Source organism: Mastigoproctus giganteus, chromosome 8, assembly GCF_048544385.1.
Source record: "Mastigoproctus giganteus isolate SK-2022 chromosome 8, ASM4854438v1, whole genome shotgun sequence".
In the NCBI taxonomy this organism is placed as follows: domain Eukaryota; kingdom Metazoa; phylum Arthropoda; class Arachnida; order Uropygi; family Thelyphonidae; genus Mastigoproctus; species Mastigoproctus giganteus.
The window spans coordinates 106604372-106628443 of record NC_143582.1 but is presented as its reverse complement, the minus strand read 5'-3'; the positions used below and the strand labels follow the sequence as shown (position 1 = coordinate 106628443).

Here is a 24072-nt window from a genome sequence, read left to right as displayed (position 1 = left end):
GTAAGCAAAAGTAATAAGTCTAAATAATATACCTACTCACGTATTTCTATAGGATGTACAAAACTAGAAACCCTGCTCAACTCTTCAACATAGAGAAGTTTAGTTCGTGAATGAATAACGATTGAATTATAATATGTATGTTGATTGATTTTAGAAAATTAACACTCACTTGTATGATGATCTGCAAAAATGAGACTGGGATTGAATACGTGTAAAGTATAAGTAAATAAGCAACTGCGCAAGTGTTGCAATCTCGCTCCGGCTGGGCAGGAACCACCGACATCCGTTTATTGATAAATACGTAATTTTAGCCTACTTGATTGGCCTCCGTAACTATTTTCATGACCTTGCTCCATCTTACAGGTCCTATTAATGTCACTGTTCCCATGATTCACTCTTAATTGGGTTGTCATTCAGGATGGAGGTAATACAAGTTAACCGAATTAAATATTGCCCATACAATGATGTCTTATATTTTTCTATCGACCCCTGAGCCTGAATCGACCACTAACAATGTTATATCGACCACTTTGGCGACCTTTGACTGCATTATGCAAAATGTCTAAGTTTATAAAGCGATATTATACTTTTTAAAATATTTTTAATGTATATGGGTTTCCTAAAAACTAATCTTGTATTCAATTCCCATTATCCACTTACTGCTTTAGCATTAGCATTAGTAGAGGCATATTAAGCAAAAAAGCAACCTTATGCAGCATCAGCCCAAAAAAAAAAAAAAAAAAACCCCAGTTCCATTTCATCCCTCCATTCATTCGAAATACCTGTCCAAATGAGCCTTAAATTTATTTAGGCTATCAACTTGCACAACAAGGGATGGAAGTCAGTTCCACCAACCAACTACCCGCTGGCTAAAGGCAAATTTCTGTACATCTATCCTACATCTGTCTTTCCTTAATCTGAATTCATGCCCTCTCAGGTGATTATTCTGAGCAAGAGGAACAATTCCATCAGCATTGAGCATGCTCAAACCATTCAAGGCTTTATACACCTCTATCAGATCACTTCGCCGGTGCCTAGTCTCCAGACACCGTAATTTGCAAAATTTAAGCCTTTCTTCGTAAGAGCAACCCTTTGTTCCATTTATTCACTAATCTTGTCCTTCTCTGTACTCATTCCAGCAGCTCTATATCCTTCTTGAAATGAGGCCTCCAGACCTGTATACAGTACTCAAGGTGTGGCGTGACCATTGCCTTACACAAGGGAATAATCACCTCCTTATCACTGCTAGAAAAATTCCTATACAGTGAAACGTCTCCTAACGGACTCCTCTCTTTAATGGACATCTCTCTACAACGGACATTTTCAAATTCCCCAACTCACCTCCAGTGGTTTTAACGTGTTTTCAGCTTCTGTCTAGTGGACATTCTCTGTAATGGACGCGGACAGGCAATCTGCACTGTTTCATTTAGATTAGCACTTAATTTGATCTCCCCATAACGGACAGCGGGCGAGCTCACGGCTCTTTTTCTATGAACTTTTCTTGCACGTATTGCCTCAATCGTGTGTTTATTTTATATTTCCGATTCTCTGAATTTTATCAAGGTTTACGTTGCGGTTCTAAACCCTTTATCAAGAATTTTAAGGCACGTGTAAAACTTCTGATGAATTCGGTGTGTGCAGGGGGGGGGGGAATTTGGTCGGCCTTTCGTCTTTTCAGTTTCAGTTTTGTTCAGTGTCGTGTGAAGTGCACAATGTCTTCTTGTAAACATTTAACTTTAAAAGATAAAGTCAAACTCATTAATGCGTATGATCGGCAAAAAAATAGTGTTCGCAATCTTGCTGCAAAATGCAAAATCGGGAAGACGCAGGTAAGCGACATCCTAAAGAAAAAAAACATGAACTGCTCAAACAATTTTGGCAACACGTAAATGATCAGGTTCAAATCCCGAAAACTGTTGGACTTCAAATTGACAATGTTACGTATGAGTGGTTTTGTCGGCTCAAGTGCTAAAAAAATTCTCATTAATGGGCCTATTATTAGGGAAAAGGCTTTGGAGGTTGCGAAATCTATGGGAGTAAATGAGTTCAAAGCTTCTGTGGGATGGCTAGACAAGTTCAAAACTCGGCATAAAATTTGTTGGGAAACCGTAAGTGGTGAAGGTGGATCTGTTGATACTGGGGTTGTAACAGAGTGGACCATCAAATTGGAAGATTTATGTCGTGATTTTGAAATTAAGGATATTGACAACTGTGACGAAACAGGGTTGTTTTTTAAAGCTCTTCCTGAAAAAACAATGAGTCTAAAAAACGAAAAGTGTCAGGGTGGAAAAATTTCTAAGGAATGCTTGACTGTACTATTGTGTACAAATATGCTGGGAAACTTTGAACAACCTCTTGTTATAGGAAAACCACAAAATCCTCGTTGTTTCAAGGGCATAAAGTTGAATATTTTGAATGTTGACTGGAAGTCTAATAAAAAAGCATGGATGACACGAGATATCATGAGCGAATGGATAAGTCACTTTAACCAAAACATGATTCGTCAAAACAGAAAAATTATTCTTTTCATGGATAATGCTGCATCTCACCCGCACATTGAATTGTCCAACATTCAAATCGTTTTTCTGCCACCGAACACATCTGCAGAGTGTCAGCCCTTGGATCAAGGGATAATAAAAAATTTTAAACTTCACTACAGAAAACGTGTTTTAAGACATCTCATTGCAAACATGAATGATGTAACATGTGCGAGTGACCTTGCAAAGAAATCAGCATCCTAGATGCGATTCAATGGATTTCCTCTTCAGTAAACGCAATTAGAAAACAAACTGTCGTGAACTGTTTTGTAAAGTCTGGCTTCTCAAACGCAAAAATTGAAGTTGTGAACAGTAATGTGGAGCAACAAGAAGAACAAGAACTTCAACATCTATTGATAATGTACAATATTTCAGCTACAAGTGACCCTGGCTACAAAGATATAGACTCGAACCTCACTACAGAAGACGGTGCTCTAGATATCAACGACATTATCATCGATATATTTCAAGAAGTTCCTCATGAGGATGAAGAAATGGAAAGAGGTCATTCTGTCGAATAACATATTAACGACAAACCACCGATGAAAATAGAAGTAGCGCTCATACAAATCAATCGTTTAAAAATGTTTTTCGTCGCTGAAGAAGATACTGAAAGAATTTCGATGGTTTCTTCACTCCAAACAAATGCTGAAAACAAAATTATCAGCCGGAAGAAGGTGGAGAAGAAAATAAGTGATTACTGTGTATATTTTTCTTAAGATAAAGTCATAATATGCATAGCACAATTGTATGTATATTATTTACAAAAATATTGTGCAAAATCTGTATATAATTTAATGTAATTTAATTTTACATTAAACATTTAACGATTTTTCTTTCTTTCTTTTTTTTTTTCCCCCCTCAAACTTCTTGTTAGCGGACACGTCTCTCTAACGGACAGATTTTCGTTCCCCATGGCTCTTGCAGCCCGCCTGCACTGCTCAGAGAACTTCATATCTGCCTGCACAATTATCCCCAGGTCCTTTTCATTCTCTACCACTGTCAGTGTAGTAGCACAGAGTTGATATGTTACTCTGGGGTTGCTGTTTCCAATTTGTAGTACTTTACATTTGTCAATGTTAAACTTCATTTGCCACCTCTCAGCCCATCTGCTCAACCTTTCCAGATCCTGTTGCAGCAGCATAGCGTCAGTAGTGTCCTTAACAACCCTGCCAACCTTTGTATCATCTGCAAACTTGGACATTAAGCTTGATATACCATCATCAATATTATTTATAAATACAGAAAGCAACAATGGACCCAACACTGAACCCTGAGGGACTCCACTAATAACATTAGCCCACGATGAGCAGAGTCCATTGATTACCACTCTCTGTCTTCTCCCCCTCGACCATCCCTTTATCCATAGCAGCAATTTGCCTCCAATGCCACACTGCTCCAATTTGTGCAGCAGTCTTCCATGTGTAACAGTATCAAGATTTCTCAGATCCAAATATATAATATCAAGATTTTCCCTTAACAAAACCATGCTGTGTCCGAGCTACAACTGAAGTCTTGTCTAGATGATCCTGCAGTGCTTCTTTAACCAGTGCCTCCATTAATTTTCCTGGAACAGAAGTTAAACTCACATGTCTATACTTACTTGTGTCAGCTTTTGATCTTCCTTTGTGAATTGAGGTCACATTTGCACATCTCCAGTCTATGGGTATCTCCCATGAGTCCAAAGAAGCTCTCATAATTATGGCTAAGGGTTTGCTTATTTCCTTTGCTGTCTCCTTTAATACAACTGGATAGATCCCATCCATTTTCTAATGAGACATATGGCAGTGAAGAAAAATGCATGGGATACATATAAATTAGTTGGTGACATGGAAGCCTATGATAGATATAAGATGGTCTGTAACCAAGTCACAAAGGAGATCAGGCAGTCAAAGGCAGATTATGAGAAATCCTTGGCAAAGGATGCAAAGAAAAACAGAAAAGAGTTCTTTAAACAATTAAAACTTAGAACAATTTCTTCTCCACTTTCCTCTCAGTTATTACAAAATCATATAGCTCACTGCCTTTATTTCACCTCTGGCATTCCTCTTCCTGAATAACTCCTTATGTGTGAATGTAGATGCAAAATACTTGTTTAGTGTGTTAGCAACCTGAGCAGTATCCTCAACTGTTGAACCATCAATATCCAGTGGACCAACCTGATTCATCCCTTTCCTTCTAGAGTTTACATAGGTAAAGAACTCTTTTCTGTTTTTCTTTGCATCCTTTGCCAAGGATTTCTAATAATCTGCCTTTGCCTGCCTAATCTCCTTTGTGACTTAAAGACCAGCTTATATCTATCATAGGCTTCCATGTCACCAACTAATTTATATGTATCCCATGCATTTTTCTTCTCTGCCATATGTCTCATTAGTTCATTTGACATCCATTTAGGCCTAAACCTTGAACAATATTTCTTAGTTGGTATGTAAAGCCTAGTAGCTTCCAAGATAAGTTTCTCTGAATGCTTTCCATTTTGAATTTGTTGGTCCCACTGTATAGAATTTAAATACTGTCTCAGACTATCGTAGTTGCCCTTACAAAAGCAAAAACCCTTCCTTTATCCCTGATGGTAGTTACCTCTTTGAGTAAATCCCACTTCAGCACACTGTGATCATTGCCACCTAGTCGTTCCTTTATCTGCAGATTCTTAATGCATGAAGAATCGCTACTGATAATCAGATCAAGAGTGTTACTCCCTCTAGTTGCCTCCCGAACATGCTGATGTAGAAAACAATCATCCAATAAATATACAAAAGCCTTGCTAGTGTGTGTGAGTGACCAACCCACAAATTCAGACAATATCTGGGAAATTAAAATCCCCCAATATAAGACTCTCTGATTTACGCCCACTCTATTTCCCTGTACAGTTTCTTATTATACTCATCAGAGTCATTAGGCCTATAGCACACTCCTACTCTCAATTTTGATCTCACAATGCTTATTTCACACCAAAACTGACTCGACGCTGCACTGTCCAGCGATGTCGACTGGCTTCACTTCCTTGGATTTTATGTGTTTCTTAACTAACAGCATAATCTCTCCTCCATTCTTATCCTGTCTATCCTTTCTGTACATATTGTACTCCCCAAATTCCAGTTCTGCATTCGTTATATCTGTGTGACACCACTTCTCTGATATCCCAACAATATATGCCTTTGATGTTTTGAGCAATACCTCAAATTCATCAAATTTATTTACCAAACTCCTAGCATTGGTGTACACGCAAGTATACATGCACCTGTTCCTATTCTTAGCAAGGCACCTCCGTAGCCAGTTCGGAAGGAGTAGCAGTGCGTAGCACACGTTTCTTGATTAGACCGGGGTGCGAGCCTGTCACCACCAAATACAGAGGATGTGGAAAGGTCAGGGAATGAACACCGCATATTCATCGAGCAATATGGCCTTAGTTGCTAATGCTCCTAAAAAAAAAACCAAATAACAATAATAACTATTCTTAGATACCCTAACACAACCCATGTGTTTACTTGTACCGCAATGACTCCCAGCAGTCTCTGAAATATCCTGCATCTTGTTTTCCAGGCTGCTGCTCATTCCAATAGAAGCAGTGCAAGGATCACTTTCACCTCTGCCAGTGGCTACTGTTAATCTAATAGTCCTTGTATCCCCCAAAGTAAGCAGTTTTCTAACCCCGTAACACTGCCTTGATAGCATCAGCAAATATTCTTGCACCCTTTCTATTTAAGTGTATTCCATTCATGTAGAAGCAGTCTCTCCTGTTAACAAGTACAGACCAGGCTGAAAAAAATTCTACCCCCTTGAGCCTTGCACAATCTTTCTAGGGCGGAATTGATCAACAAGGCTCTCATCATGTACTCCCTCCTATTGTGTTTGGGCAGAATTGTAGACACTTTCAAATTCAAACCTAATTCACGGCTTTTTTTCAACAGTGACCGTAATTCTGTCGGTTTCCTACTCTTAATATCATTTGTTCCAACGTGTATAACTATATTACCTTTTGTGCCCTTAAAAGATGATATCCGCTCTACGTCATCAACTTTTGGCCCTGGCAGACGTACCCTGGTCTCATCCCACCTATCCTTATTACAAAGCATGTTCCCTGTTTCCCTGACAATAGAGTCACCAGAATGTGCTAGTTCCGGTGGGACTAGCACATTCTGCCTTGGGGGTTACCGCTGTGTTGCATGATGACCAAGTGCAAGCTCAGGCATTGATATGGGCAGCTGAGAGATTGATGGGCCCTCAATTTAGATCCTTTGAGGGCATTCCCATAACAATGCTGAGTTGTCGCCTGATTTCCTTACGCTCCTTATATCGTGCACACACAAAGTCATCCCCCATGGCAATATCATGTCCCATACCCGATTTCTCCACAAACATCATGCAAGCAGTGCATTTTAATAGGCTATGATTCAGAGGGCAACTACCCCCCTCAGTTCTCGCCTGAGCCACAGCACTCCCATTAGCTTGAGCTTTTTGCTTTGCTACTCTGGTCTGAGTCATGGTTTCGATTTAATTTCAATAAAATTTCAATTTCAGTACAAAATTATAACCCTAAACTTGTTATAATCCCAACACAGTTATAACGCTATATATATTTTTCAGTATCGAGTATTATCTACGAGTCCCATTATATAACTTCCGTATCAAGTTATGTATTAATTAATTTGTTACGTTTGTGATCTAAGTCGTTATATGTATTTAGTTAAAAAGTACAATTTAAATGACAATGAAGTTTAACAAGATTAATAGATTTTACTGATTGATTGACAATATTATATTATATACTATACTATACTAAGCTTATGCTATCTAGTTCGGGATATAACGTTGTATTGTATAACAATGGCAGCAAGTTATGAACGGTAATTCAACGGGCACTTAAGTATTAATTAACTTCTAAATCTCGCTGTCTCAATTCAGAATAAACTAAGGATCCTAACTAGGTCTATAAGCTACTTATAGAAAATATTTTGATATAACACTTGGTCAATAAAGCGGCTAAATATGGCTAAAAACTTGTCGTTCAGTGGAGCCGCAACTTGTAATACGTGGATTTGCTAAAAAGAAAAAGAGCAAAGTGTAGCTGATGTACATGAAGCCACCCAAAACTAAACCAACATGAAACCAAAGACAATTGTCAAATTTTCTTAAAATATTTTTCACTAAACTCCTTTATAAGGGACTAGGTTATTTCGGTATGATCCGTGCTCACCAGAAGTATTGACACACTTAACAATATCCACTCTTTCATAAAATAAAATTCAATGCAAATTAGCACTCTGCAAAGAGATTATTTTTTTTTAACCAATGCAAATACCATTTACACATGCGCATAAAGGTCCATGAGTTCGAAATGGTGTATGGTCTACGTACATTTATAGAGTAAGAGTTTAACTTCATTTTGAGTGTTTTGGCTATTATGAGTTTTGTGTATTCGTTTTGTATATTAATTATCCTTGCCTCATTAAAAATAAAAATATGGTTCAACTGGAGGGCGTGAAAGGAAAGTTCAGATGTACCTCTCCTTTTTTGCTCTCACAAATGCCTGGTGTTGTTGAATTAGCATCGAAAGGTAATTTTGAGTAGAACCAATGTAAAAAGAGTTGCATTCCCCACACGCAACGTTATAGTCTATGTTGGTTCTTTCCATGTTAGAGATTGTGGTTGTCTTCATCATCTTCAATACTGTCTAGAGTTTACTCATGGGCTGTGCAACTGTTTTAAATTCTGTGTTTTTAAAAATATTAATAAACTGTTTATATCACTGTTGTACATAAGGAACTTTAATAAAGTAATTTTGTGTAGTGCTGTCACTAAGTGAAACCAATTCAAATTTTTGTTTTGCCTGTCGATGAATACTTCCAATTATACCTAATGTATATCCCCTGTTCAAAAATCTTCTAGAGAGTTCCCTGAGTTTGCTGTTGTTGTTGTTATTTGGCTTAACGACACAAGGGCTACTGAGGCTAAATTGTGTCTGCTTGTAGTTTATTTAGTCGATATATACCGCTGTAGATGTTAAATTAAATACTCCTGTATAGGCCAATACATTTTAAATAGATTACAAGTTCTTCTATGTTTGCTTAATTTCCCAGGATATGAGTTAAATCATGTGAGAGGTTCAATCTAGAGACCGACTGAAAAGTGTTTGACCGTATGGTTGAATATAAGGGACAATCAAAGAGGAAATGCCTAACAGTAAGTTGACTGTCACAGGATGAACACTGGGGTGAATCTTCTCCCAGTAGCAGGAACAGATGGGTATGATGAGTGTGTCCAATTCTGAGTCTTGCCAGTACCACTTCCTCTCGTCTGTTTCGTCGAAAGTCTGAGAGCCACTTTGGTTCTTGTTTTATCTGGTAAAATTTATTGTTGGTGTTACTTTTCCAGATCTGTGACCAGTTGTCGTAACTTGCTTTGTGAATAACAGGCTTATAATCAGTGTAAGGAACCTGAGGATGTTCTGGGACAGCTGGTTGAGGATATTTAGCTGTGAGGTCTGCACTTTCATTTCCTGGAATACCTGAATGGCCAGGGATCCAGCAAAAACTGACTGACTGACTGATTGTACACACTGCAGGAAAATAGCTGAGAATGAATGTGTTTCAAGTAGGATGAGAAGATGAGAAATTCTTTTTTTATGGCAGAAACAGCACTGAGCGAGTCAGCGTAAATTATGGCAGGTGAAATGGAAAGTTCAATAATTTTACTAAGTGCTAATTTGACGGCATATAATTCGGCTGTGAAGATGCTGCAGACTAATGGTAGTGAGGCAGTAACCGCTAGAGAAGGAACAACTGCATCAGCACCAACCATACAGGCTGTTTTTGATCCATCATTATAGACTTTACAGGCATGGGAGTTCAGAGTAGTGTGAGCTAAGTGCAACTGCCTGATATTAAAGGAAGGTACAGTATTCTTTCCCCACTCCAGAAAATGTGTATCATGGGAGGAAGAAACGTATGTCCAAGGTGGAACAGATGCAGTTGTGTCTCCTGAAAATTATCACTTAAATTGATATTCCAACTCTGAGAAAGCTCTTTAATCCTGAGTGAAGCAGGTCTGTTTTCATTTGGCTTGCTGTCATATAACAAATCCCACTGAGTATTATAAAGATACTCCCAACTGGGGTGAGATGGAAGACTCTGGATCTTAGCAACGTAGTGGAGCAGTAATGATTTCCTATGAAGATGTAATGGAGGATCATGTGCTTCGATATAAAGACTCTGGATTGGAGAAGTCCTAAAAGCACCCAACGCAATCCTGAGAGCACTGTGCTGGACAATATTTAGATGTTGTAAAGTAGTGCTCTTGGCAGAGTCATAGACCGGACAATAATCTAGCTGTGAACGGATTAAAGTTCTATAAAGATGCAGTAGAGTATACTGATCAACGCCCCATGATATAGCCGAGACTGATCCCAGTATATTCAGATGCTTTAGACATGTATTTCTTAAATGAGAGATGTGAGCTTGGAAGTTCAGCTTGCTATCTAATATCACTTCAAGAAATTTAATGGTACTTACAAGTGATATTGGAATATTGTTTATTTGTAGTTCCGGATCGGGAAGGAGAGCTCATTTCTTGCAAAAGTGAGTGAGAGTGCATTTCGTGAAGTCCACAATTTTATTTTGGTAATGGCAAGTTGGAACTGCCGTTTGATGGTGTTCATACTTTGAGACTGACAAGAAATTGTAAGGTCATCTGCATACATGTAAGTTTCAATGGTTTTTGGGATATCTCGTGTTATGCTGCTAACTCGGAATGAAAATAGTGTTGGACTAAGTATCGATCCCTGCGGGACACCTTCTTCCTGAATGTGAGATGCAGAGAGTACATTTTTATATCGAGCCTGAAAATAATGCAATTGCAGAAAATTTTGAATTATTTTTGGCAAATGGCCCCTAAGCCCCAAGTGGTATAAGGTCCATAATAATCCCATGATGCCATGTAGTGTCAAATGCCTTTTCAAGATCTAGGTTGACCATGAGTAGAAGTTTCATGATAAAGGCATTGCGGATATGAGATTCGGCTTTGATAAGCACGTCCAGCATTGATCTATTCTTCCGAAAGCCATACTGATGGTCTGGAAGGAGATTCTGTGACTCCAGGATGTAAGTAAGCCTAGTATGAACCATCCTCTCAAAAATTTTACCCAGGCAGCTCGTAAGAGATATTGGCCTATAATTTTCAACACAAGAATGATCTTTTCCTGGTTTTGGTAAGGCAATAATGAAAGAATGATGCCAGGAAGAAGGATACGCATTTTCAGAGAATATTTGATTATAAAAGATTAACATGGTACTCAAATCTTCTTCAATTAAATGCTTCAGCAAATGAACTCCATCTGGGCCTGCGGCACTATTTGAAGATCTGTTTAATGATTCTTGAAGTTCTATGAATATAAAGGGTTGGTTGTACGGGAAAGAGTGGTGGTGCATGAAAAAGTTGATTTTATATCGTTCTGCACTAGCTTTGATGTTCTGAAATGTGGACCCATAGAAGGTAGAAGCAGAGATTGTAGCAAATGATTCAGCAAGTGCATTAGCAACTTCTTCAGCTGTAGATAGGTCTTTCCCTTTCCAATGAAGTATTGGAGAGGGCATACAAGTGGATTTCCCATTTAGTGCCTGTATTCTTTTCCAGATGAGGTGTGTGTGTCGATGTCTTTTGTGATTGTTGAGGCAAAAGTGATTCACGAGTCTCGTTTCGCTTTCCATCTAATTTTATAAGCAATGAGGTTATTAGTGGTGGGATTCTTACGGAAATTATTCCAAGCTTGGGTTTTTTTCCTGTTTGGCAGTGAAGCAATCTGCATTCCACCAGTGATTTCGTTGATTGCGATATGTCTTGGATTTTGGAATGTAGGTATTTGTTGCAGTCAGAATCTGATTGGTGATGTAAGTATTTACATCATCAATAGGTTCTTTTTTAACGTAAAGTCTGTCTAGAAGTATTTGAGCAGAATAGCCATCCCAGTTTGCCTTTTTAAATTTCCAAGAGGATCGTTGATCAGGTTTTGGTGTTACCCCTGTTTGTAAGGAGCAAATGCTCGGAAAATGATCACTGTTAAAAGGATCGGTTAATACAGACCATGTCATGATTGGAAAGATGGAAGTGAGCAAACTGACAAGTCAATTTGAGAAGTAGATCCTGTAGGTAGGAGATCCAGAGTTTAATAAATTTAGATCATTATTATTTATAAATTCCTCAATCAGCTTCCCTCTTCTGTCCATTGTAGCTGATCCCCACAATGGATGGTGTCCATTAAAGTCACAGAAAAGACAAATTGGAGTTGGAAGTTGTGCAATGAGGTTGTCAAGTTTTGAAAGGGCAAGTGGTAGAGATGGTGGAATATAAATTGAAACAATGGTAACTGAAATACCAACTGCAATCCGAGCTGCCACAGCTTCTAGGGTGGTTCTTAATTGGATCGGTCTGGATGGTATGTTAGAATTTACAAGAATGGCTACTCCTCCACGGGCAGGAGACTCTGGGCTTCTATCTTGTCTGTATATCACATAATTTGAGAATTTTGGCAAAACCTGGGGTGAAAAGAATGTTTCCTGTAGGCATATACTTATGGGATTAAACTGAGAAATTAAATCCCTTGAGTCATCAGAATGGCTGCATAGTCCTCTACAATTCCACTGTATGATGATAGGCATTATTTTGGTTTGGCTGAGGTTGATTCATCTGACTGTTTTTTGTATGCAGGGCAATTTTTTTTCCGGTCTTTTTTTGAGAATAAGGGGCGTCCGGTATCCATAGTGTCATTGGCATGGAAGTTCTAGGATAGGTTCTTCATAATTTTGGTGTATATCCACTTCCATAGTGTTGGTTGGTGGATCAGTTTCCTTGCAGTCTTTATTAGGTTTCAATTTTTCTGTGTCATTTAAGACTGTCACAGTATCAGTTGGGATACTAACTGATACTGTGACAGTATCAGTTAGTACCCCAACTGTTTGAATTGCAGATGGCGTCACATCTGTTTGAATTGCAGTTGTATGAAAACTTCGGGTTTGAGAGGCAAAACCTGGCATGGTCAACATTATTTGTCTGCGTGCCTCAGGATATGTGACTTTATGTCCTACTTTGTATTTTCCTACCTGCTTTCCACATTTCACATGATTTAGAAAAGGCGGGGTAAATGCCTTTGCTGTTGGGGCAAACGGGAATTGCGGCTGGACAATCTGCCTGTGTATGATCTTTTGCTCCACAAATAGGACAGATGGCGTCACCTCTGCATGCCTGCTGTGAATGGCCGTATTTCTGGCATTTAAAACAGCGAAGAGGATTCGGGATGTATGGACAAATTCGGCAGTTTAAATATCCAGCTTTTACTGAGGATGGCAAATCAGGAGTACTAAAAGTTAAAATGATGGAACGAGTTGGAATGAGATTTCCATCTTTTTTTGTCATTATTCTTTTAGCACTGATTACCTTTTGATTGCTAAGTTCTTGTACTAATTCCTCCTCAGACACTGTAATTAAGTCCCATTCTGTGATGATGCTTTTTTTGATGAATTTAAGGTATTGTGGGGAGTAACAGATACTGGCAACCCACCAAATGTTGTTGTCTTTAATAGCCACTTCGAATGTTTGGTGGTGGCTGTTTCAATCAGGAGATCTCCGGATTGTAGTCGCTTTACCATTTTTGGTGATCCTGCAATATATTCTAGATGTCTTTGAATCACGAATGGAGATAACTTACCCACAGGCTGGGTAGACAGAAAGTGTATCACCAAAAAATTAGGAATGTCTGAACAGTGTACTTCTGTTCGAAGCCTTTTAGGTTGACTATTGTCATTGTCTTCATGACAGGATTCTTGCCTTGAGCTTGAAGGCTCTAAGAGTGGAAAATTTGTAGAATCCATGATGGCTCCTTTTGGCCTTGGGGGTTTATCTTTTCCACCCAGGTAACCGGCTCCGCCACGGGGAGGCAGGAGCAGTGCCATGAGGTGACCAAGAGGCTGAGTTAGTAATTAGTATTTATAGAAAAAAGAAACAGAAAGGTGGATTCCCTTCTGGGCTTTTGCCTACTTCTTGTAGAGTGAAAGTGCTACTCTGATATACAAATAAAATCAAGAAAATGGTTTTTGAAACAAAAAATAGAATCTGTTCGCTCAAATGCTCTTTGCAGAAATCGCTTGGCACCCGGGGCCCCAGGGGTGCCAAGCGATTTCTGCAAAAGTGTGATAACTCAAATAACGTAAAAATTTTCCTGTGTTTGATGGTTTACGGTATATTTTAAAATGTATATTATCGTTGACTGTTACCCGGTTAATGTAAAGTTAAGAAAATTTATAGATTTCTCTCCAGGTTTTTCCTCCTCTAAAGTCAATTTAAGTCTTGTATGAATTTTGTTTAAAGAATCCATAAGGTTAATTACAATATCTTTATGTGAAATAACAAGGACATCGTCTAGGTACCTGCCATAAAATGTTAAACTGGGAATATATGAATTTAAATATAACTGTTCAATATTGTTAAGTTAAATTTCTACGACTAGGCAACTCACAATAAGTCACATTGGAAGTCCAAAAATTGGCCTGAATGAGAAATCTGATTAAATGAAATATTTCCCCGTTTTGGAAACCTGGTTTTATTCAACATTATGGAACATCTAGGGAAAACAATTTCTCATCATTATCTAACTTTTTTCTTTTAATTTATTAAAAAGTGAATCTGAATTTTTTATACTGAATTTTAATATAAGACCTAAAGGTTTAATGATATCATATAAATAAGATGCGAGGGATGAAAAGGCCAAATTTTTGTAGGAGACGATAAGGGCTAATCGGATACCCCGTTTTATGCTTAATTTGTCCAAACAGGGTAGGTACATTATTGGTTCTTGCTTTTAGATTCTTTAGTGTTGCCATTGTAATATAGTCTTTGTTTTCTATATTCAGTACTGTTTCATCAAGTTGTTGAACGTACTTCTGTTTCCAATTGATAGGTCAAAATTAATTAACTGTACTATATAATGACATCATATTTAATAATACAGATATGCAGGGTAATAATTCTAACCTCAGTGTTGTAAATTTATCCTCATATAATTTGTCCACGGTACAAATAAATCTCCTTAACAAAGGTCTTAATTACAATCTGCCACCTACATGACTACCGAAAAAACAAACAGTAATCCAATAAGAAAATATTATCTTAATTTTTGAGAAAATTAAGAAAATATTATCTTTTTTTTTTGACAAAGAGCGGATAAAGGGGACACTGTGGTCATCTTAAACAAGGAAGATTATACTGAGAAATTGAATAATATTATATCCAATAACTCGACCTATCAATTGGAAAATAGAAGTACATTCAACAACTTGATAAAACAGTACAATAACACTAACTGAATATAGAAAAAAAAGACTATATTACAATGGCAACACTAAAGAATCTAAAAGCAAGAACCAATAATGTACCTGCCCTGTTTGGACAAATTAAGTTGCATAAAATGGGAAATTCGATTAGACCTATTGTCTCCTACAAAAATTCTGCCTTTTCATCCCTCGCGTCTTATTTATATAATATCATAACACCTTTACATCTTATATTAAAATTCAGTATAAAAATTCAGATGCACTTTTTAATAAATTAAAAGAAAAAATGTTAGATAATAATGACAAAATGTTTTCCCTAGATGTTGTCTCATTATATACTAATGTAGATATTAATTATTCGCTTGATACATTATGGGATTTGATTAATAGTGATTCCATAATGTTGAATAAAACCAAGTTACTAAAAACGGAAATATTTCATTTAATCATATTTCTCATTCAGGCCAATTATATTGATTTTCAATCGAACATTTACAGACAACTCCTGATGGGACACAGTCTGAGTGGCTTGGTCGAAGAAATTTACCTTAACAATTTTGAACAGTTATACTTAAATTCGTATATTCCCAGTTTAACATTTTATGGTAGGTACCTAGACGATATACTTGTTATTTCACATAAAGATATTGTAATTAATCTTATGGATTCTTTAAACAAAATTCATACAAGACTTTAATTCACTTTAGAGCTGAAAAAACCAGGAGAGAAATAGATAAATTTTCTTAATTTTACATTAACAAGACTCAATGAGATATATATTTCAAATATACCGTAAACCAACAAACAGGAAAATTTTTACATTATTCGAGTTATCACCCTTTTACTTATAAAAGAAGTATCATTTTCAACCAATTTTATAATGCATACAGATATAGTTCTCTGCAGTAATCTCTTAATGATGAACTCAGGAAACTCTCTAGAAGATTTTTGAACAGGGGATATACATTAGGTATAACTGGGAGTATTCAACGATAGGCAAAACAAAAATCTGGATCGGTTTCACTTAGCGAGAGCACTACACACAAATACTTTATTAAAGTTTTTTTTTCATGTACAATAGTGGTATAAACAGTTCATTAATATTTTTAAAAACACGGAATTTAAAATAGTTGCACAGTCCATAAGTAAACTCCAGACAGTATTGAAGATGATGAAGACAACCACAATCTCTAACATGGAAAGAAACAACATAGACTATAACATTGCGTGTGGAGAATGCAACTCTTTTTACATTAGTTCTACTCAAAATTACCTTTCAATGCGAATTCAACAACACCAGGCATCTGTGAGGGCAAAAAAGGATAGTTGCATCTGAACTTTCCTTTCACGTCATCCAGGAGAACCATGTTTTTCTTTTTAATGAGACAAGAGTAATTAATATACAAAACGAACACACAAAACTATTAGTAGCCGATTTTAGTAGTATTACGATTTTGGACTCATGGACCTTTATGCGCATGTGTAACTCAGTGGTTTCGTTAAGTGCAAATTCTTAATGCATGAATAATCACTGCTGATAATCAAATCAAGAATATTACTCCCTCTGGTTGCCTCTTGAACATGTTGCTGTAGAAAACAGTAATCTAATAAATCAACAAAAGTCTTGCTAGTGTGCGAGTGACCAATCCACAAGTCACAGTCAATATCTGGAAAGTTAAAATCCGCCATTATAAGACATTCTGATTTACTGGCCCACTATTTCTCTGCACAATTGCTCATTATACTCATCAGATTCAATGGGCCCATAACACACACACCTACTCTCATTTTTCCTTCCCCAGTGCTTATTCACACCAAACAAAAACTTGACACTGCATTGTCCACCAACATCAATTGGATGCACTTCCTTAGATTTTATGTATTTCTTAACTAACAGCATAATCCATCCTCACTTCCTGTCCTGTCCATCCTTCCTGTACACATTGTACTCCCCAAATTCCAATTCTGCACTGCTTATATCTGTGTGACACCACATCTCTGATATCCCAACATCTGCCTTTGATGTCTTGACTAGCACTTCAAGCTCATAAAATTTATTAACTATACTCCCAGCATTGGTGTACATGCACCTATTTCTACTCTTATTTATCCTAATACAGCCCATGTATTTACTTGTTCCAGTATGACTCCCAGCAGTCCTGGAAATCTCCATTACCTTGCTTTCTAAGTTAATGCTCATTCTAATAGAAGCAGTGCAAGAATCACTTTTGCCTCTGCCTGCGGTTACTATTAACCTTTTAGTCTGTGTATCCCCCCCCAAGTTAGCAGTTTTCTCATCCACCTAACACTGCCTCTATAGCATCAGCAAATATTCTTGCACCCTTTCTATTTAAGTGTACCCCATCCCTGTAGAAGCAGTCTGCACTCTATCTGATTATCAGCAGTGATTATTCATGCATTAAGAATCTGCAGATAAAGGAACCAGTAAGTGGCAGTGATCACAGTGTACTGGTGTGGGATTTACATAAAGATGTAACTACCATTGGGGGTAAAGGGATGGTTTTTTGCTTTCGTAAAGGTGACTACAGTGGTCTCAGAGATTTTTTAGGTTCTATACAGTGGGACCAACTGATGATGTTACCAACAGCAAATTCTAAATGGGTAGCCTTCAGGGACTTAATATTTGAGGCTACTAGGCTCTTCATATCATCTAAGAAATACTGTTCAAGGTTTAATCCTAAATGGACGTCAGATGAAATAATAAGACTCGTGGCAGAGAAGAAAAATGCGTGGGATACATATAAATTATCAGACGATACAGAAGACTATGGTAGATAACCTGGTTATCTACCATTGGCTGTAATCATCACAATGGAGATTAGGAAAGTCAAGGCAGATTACTAAAAATCTTTGGAAAAGGATTTAAAAAAAAAAAAAAAAGAGTAAACCTTCCTTCTAGAGTAAAGAGTTCTTTACTCTAGAAGGAAGGGGTTGAATCAGATTGGTCCATTTGATATCGACAGTTCGACTGTTGATGACAAACTAAATGAGTAATCTGTATCTACATTCACACATGAGGAATATTTTGGGAAGGGATGCCAGAAATTTAACAAATTATACCGAGGAGCTAAATGACTGCGATAACTGAAAGGAAACTGGAGGAGAAATTGTTGAAGTTGGACATAAAAACGACACCTAAGGTGGATGGGATGTATCCAGTCATATTAGGAGAGGCAGCAAAAGAGGTAAGCAAACCCTTGGCCATAATTATGAGAGCATCCATGGATTGAGGGGAGGTCCCTGTTGAGTGCATTTGTGCAAATGTATTGCCAATTCATAAAGGGGGGGGGGGGTACAACACGACATGAGTAATTATAGACGTGCTAGATTAATGTCTGTTCTAGGGAAAATAACGGAATCACTCATTAAAGAAGTAATGCAGGACCATTTGGCCAGGCATGCAATTATATTGCAATCACAGTTTGGACTGGTCTAGTCTAACCAATCTGATGAGTTACTATGATGCAGTGATAAAGGAACTGGATGCAAAAAATAATTTGAACACTTACACTTGGATTTCAGGAAGGTTTTTGATACTGTCGCATATACAAGACTGCTGTACAAACTGGAGCAATGTGGAATTAAGGGCACGTTACTGCTATCAATAAAGTGGAAGAAGACAGAGAGTGGTTATAAATGGGCACTGTTCTTAGTGGACTAATGTTATTAGTGGAGTCCACATGGTTCAGTGCTGGGGCCATTATTGTTTTCAATATTTATCAATGATGCACATGTAGGTATATATCAGGCTTAATCTCAAAGTTTGCAGATGATACAAAAGTTGGCAGAGTGGTTAATGGTAGTCATCAGGGTGAGCTACTGCAGTGAGATATCGGAAAATTAAGTTGATGGACTGAAAAATGGCAGTTGAAGTTTAACATTGACAAATGCAAGGTAATGTACATGAGTAGCATAACTGATGCTGCCAACTCTGACCATTTATAACTTTAAACATAGATAAAATTAAATTACAAATAAAATGAATAAATAAAATACATAAAATCGACTGTAGAATAAAATATAATTTAAAATACAATAAATCATATGAATATAATAAAAGAATAAAAAATAATAAAAATATTATACATTAAAAGTGTTAAACCCATACTACTCTAAAACAAGCTTTCGGCAGCATCTGCTGCCTTTCTGAACATAAGTAGTGCTGCATCAACAATTCATTATAAAGTACCAAGCCTTCCCAGCAGACCCAGGGTGTACTATGGTACCTGCACATACTCGATTTCCTGTATATCAGCACCAGAAGTGGCTCAACGCTGTACGACTTTAAAACACTCATCCCTATCCAGGATAACGGTCTCAAACATTACATTAATCCTACAACCCTTATTCCTATTCAGGCTATGGTCACCCAAGGAACAAATCCTTAGGCTCTCCAGCCACTTCCGGTTCCAGAAACCCTCTACCTTATCTGTAATTACAGCTCCTTCGGCTGTTATCCCTCTGCCTGGTTTCCCAGGCATGTTCCGCCACGGCCGACCCCGAGACATTAACCACATTTGTGTTATTCACATGCATTCCGGTGCATGTGAATAACACAAATGCTGTGTGTCCTTGAGAGATAGGACGAATATGAGTGTACAGGACATATGTGAAGGCGTTAGCGTGTGTTTGTCCGGCACCACTATGGTATTTGCAGGTGTGATGTATCACATCTGCAAATGCCATGGTGGGTGTGATGTATCGACAGATCAAGGGCATGGCTATGGGTTCACCTATTAACGCAGTCTTTGCTAATTTAGTAATGGAAAAAATTTGAGAATAGGATGTTAAGCTCTTCTGGTCCGCTGCCCCTATGGGCATGGAAGAGGTATGTGGATGATACATTCGCTGTACTACATAGGGGATGTGGGACAGAGGTTCTCAACTGACTTAATAGTGGTTCCTCCTTTATAAAGTTTACCTCCGAGGTTGAGCGGGGGAGGGGCCCTCTGTCATTTTTGGATGTCTGGATTTTCAGGGTGGGCTGACAATTAAAAACAAGAGTGTTTAGGAAGGAGATGTGTCAGGCCCAGTATACTCATTTTAGTCCTGCCCAGACTGGAGGTCATAAGAAGAGTGTAGTTAGGGCTTTAATGAGCAGGGCTTGGTTGCACTGCTCTACCTCGGAGGATAGAGAAAATAAAATAAATGGGTCATGGCCGACCTTGTGAGATGTGGAACCCCTAGAATGTGATTGAAGGTTGTTGTGGACATGGTACTCAGAGGGAGGAGGGGGTACTTGGCTCCACAGCGTACATTCCCTACTATCCGGGCATTTCGCAACCAATAGCCTGCATCTTACGGTCGTACCATATACGTTGTGTGCAGCTTCCAGGTCGGAAGCTGCACACGGTGATGGCAGCAGTTAAAGACCTTGTTGTGGGAGTTGACAACAATGGGGTTGTCTACAAAATTCAGTGTACGGATTGTGGGGGATGTTACGTAGGTGAGACGAAGTGCAGATTACGCGATAGACTGGGGGAACATAGCAGGGCGCTTAGATTGGCTAATGTTTCGGGTCGGCCATGGCGAACATGCCTGGGAAATCGGGCATGGGATAACAGCCGAAGGAGCTGTAATTACAGATAAGGTAGAGGGTTTCTGGAACCGGAAGTGGCTGGAGAGCCTAAAGTTTGTTCCTTGGGTGATCATAGCTGTTGTTGTTATTTGGTTTTTAGGAGCATTAGCAACTAAGGCCATGTTGCTCCAGGGATATGCGGTGGTCATTCCCTGATATTTCCCCATCCTCTGTATTTGGTGGTCACGGGCTCAAACCCCGGTCTAATCAAGAAGTGTGTGCTTTGCACTGCTGCTCCTGCTCACCTGGCTACGGAGGCACCATGATCATAGCCTGAATAGGGATAAGGGTTATAGGATTAATGTAATATTTGAGACCGTTATCCTGGATAGGGATGAGCATTTTAAAGTTGTACAGCCCCGAGCCACTTCCGGTGCTGATATACAGGAAACAGAGCATGCGCAAGTACCATAGTACGCCCTGGATCTGCTGGGAAGGATTGGTACTTTATAATGAATTGTTGATGCAGCACTACTTATGTTGAGAAAGGCAGCAGATGCTGCCAAAAGCTTCAATATTATAGTAAAGGTTTAATGCTTTTAATGTATAATATTTTTATTACTTTTTATTTTTTATTATTTTAATATATTCATATGATTTATTGTATTTTAAATTTTATTATATTTTACAGTCGATTTTATTTATTCATTTTATTTGTAATTTAATTTTATCTACGTTTAAAGTTATAATTAGTGAGAGTTGGCGGCATCAATTATGGATAGATTTCCTGACCACAGAGCCTTTTTAGTGTACATGAGTAGCAGTTACCCCAGAGTAACTTATCAACTGTGCGGTACTACACTCAGGGTAGTAGAGAATGAAAAAGAACTGGGAGAAACTGTGCAACCAGACATGAAATTCTCTGAACAGTGGAGACATGCTGCCAAGACAGCTCATGGGGTTTTGTCAATGATATATACAGAAAGTTTACTTTCATTATTTATCAAAAAGTACAAAATAAATTCAATTGTACATAATAAAATAAACCAATAACGAGCAAAGCATACCTTCAACCATTTCATCGAAACTTGATTTTGCCTCTGGATGTCGGAGTAGGGATTTGGGAGTGAATATAATCAACTAGGGAATGAAAAGTAAAACCCATTAATGCATTAAAAATTAATATATACAAATTACTGGAACTTGAGAGGGCATATATAATTGAAACCCTTAAGAAAAGATTAATGACAAGATAATGATCACATTACAACTTGAATGCATTCCCAGAAGATTCATTAAATTAGTGTAAGCTGATTATTTTCAGCTAAGAGAAACAAAACACCATATTATGGTGAGACAGCAGATACATTATTTTTAAAGAATTTGCAAGAAGAGCCATGATATCCTTATTACATATTTGACAGTAATGTCTGAGAAAAGGCATGGAACTCATGGAGAAAAGGCATGGTAGTTCCTTTCAGATATACTGTTCTATAATAAAAATCTAATTAAATAAATAAAATGCACAATTTTTTCCACATAAAAGTTAGTAAACTGGAATTAAAAATTCCAGTTAACTGACTTCTTTGTTTCAGATTTCAACTTCGTAATTTTGCAATCCAACTGGGACGGATATCTACACTGCTTTTTATACACTGAGTTATCACTGAATTATAACCACCCCTATGAAAACTGAAAGCGACCAGTTAACCACGTGAGGTACAAGAGTGCAAAGTTAGTTGACCTACATAGCATAGATAAGGTGTCAGTGGTTCAGTAAGTAGTAAAATTCCGAGCGTGATGGGTAAAAGGAAGGAGTTATCGGACTTTGATAAAGGACCGATTGTGGGTGCTCAACGAGCTGGTGCCTTGACTTCCCAACCACCTGAACTGGTGGGGTGTTCGAGAGCCGCCGTAGTTAGTGTACCAGGACTGGCATCAAAATAGTTAAACAATTGCCTGACAGCAAAGCTATAAAGGTCACAAAAAGGTTGATGTTACAGGTGAGCGCCGGGTCCGACAACTTGTACAGGCAAATAGGTGCAGCACTGTTGATTACCCAATATAATGTGGGCCAACCTGGAACAATATCTGTAATGACCATGTGTTGCACGCTGGCACATATGGGCTATAACAGAAGACTACCCCTACAGCATCCTCTCCTAACCAAGGTTCATCGGTGCAAAAGACTCAACTGGTTTGTTTGTTTTTAGGAGCATTAGCAACTAAGGCCATATTGCTCTGGGGATATGCAGTGGTCATTCCCTGACCTTTCCGCATCCTCCGCATTTGGTGGTCACGGGCTCGAACCCCGGTCTAATCAAGGAGTGTGTGCTACACACTGCTGCTCCTGCCCACCTGGCTACGGAGGCACCGACTCAACTGGTGCAAAGAGCATGCAAGTTGGACATTAGAAGACTGGAAGAAGGTGTGCAGGTCAGATGAGTCACGTTATTTACTCCACATCGTGGATGGTCGTGTACGGTTTGGCATCAACAACACGAGGCTCTTCATCCATCATGCATGGTATCAAAAATGCAGTCTGGTGGAGGCGGTTGTATGGTGTGGGACATGTTTCACTGGCAGGATCTTAGACCCCTGGTGCATGTGGAACAACGTATCACCAGTGTCCGCTATCGTCAACTGCTTGCTGACTGTGCACACCCTGCTATGTTAAACTTTTTCCCGAATGGCGATGGTGTCTTCCAAGATGACAATGCGCTGAACCATTGGGCACTTGTTGTGCAGGAATGATCTGACTTCCAGCATATCGATTAGCCTCCAAATTTCCCCGATATCAATCCCATAGAGCACTTGTGGGACACTATGGAAAGGCATATTAGGTGTCTGGATACAGCAATCACCTCCATACCTGCACTGCTGACTGCATTACACACAGCTTGGTTGGCCATACCTCCCGAACGCTTCCGGCATCTTGTTGAATCAATGCCACATCAGATATCTGCTGTACTGAGGGCAAAAGGAGGACTTAGACAGTATTAGGTAGGTGGTCATAATTCAGTGATTGCTCAGTGTATGTCCTAATTAATACAAATTTAAAATAAAATGAAAATTGGACATAGTATAAAACTCAAATGAACTGGATATTTAAATCTGAAAATAACATAAGAAGATAATGAATGACATATAAAATAATTTAATATTAAACTACAATATCATATAAGTTAACATTAAAAAATAAAACTAAATAGTAAATAGTAGTCAGAACATAGATGAAGGCAAATGTATGGACTGCTTTAAATTCTGTACGTTGTACTCAGCAATTAATTAATTGTACTGTGTGCATGTGTGTGTTTTTTTTTTTTTGTAATGGCTGTCTCTTTTATAGGCACATATAATAAACCTATTGTCTTTACCATGTCAGTCTGTCCATCCATCTACCATCCAACCCTAATGCTGAGCAAGTGAGCCAGTGATATTCTTTAGTACAATTAAATTGTGAAAAGATATGATGCTTTACGTTCTTCTTGCTGTTGTTGTTATTTGGTGTTTAGGAGCATTAGCAACTAAGACCATATTGCTCCGGGGATATGCGGTGGCCTTTCCGCATCATCTGTATTTGGTGGTCACGAGCTCGAACCCCGGTCTAATCAAGAAGCATGTGCTATGCACTGCTGCTGCTGCTCCTGCCCACCTGGCTATGGAGGCACCCATT

At 38.3% G+C, this 24072-nt stretch overlaps 1 protein-coding gene across 3 annotated transcripts in view; it reads right to left on the bottom strand.

Moving 5' to 3' along the window:
- Positions 1–24072, bottom strand: part of LOC150081753 (2-oxoglutarate dehydrogenase complex component E1-like) — a 1213922-nt gene that overhangs the window by 108634 nt on the left and 1081216 nt on the right. For all 3 annotated transcript variants that reach the window (XM_090378853.1, XM_090378854.1, XM_090378852.1), the window contains exon 19: positions 21464–21536. In XM_090378853.1, the coding sequence (XP_090234979.1) occupies positions 21464–21536 (73 nt within the window). The remainder of the gene's footprint in view (positions 1–21463; positions 21537–24072) is intronic.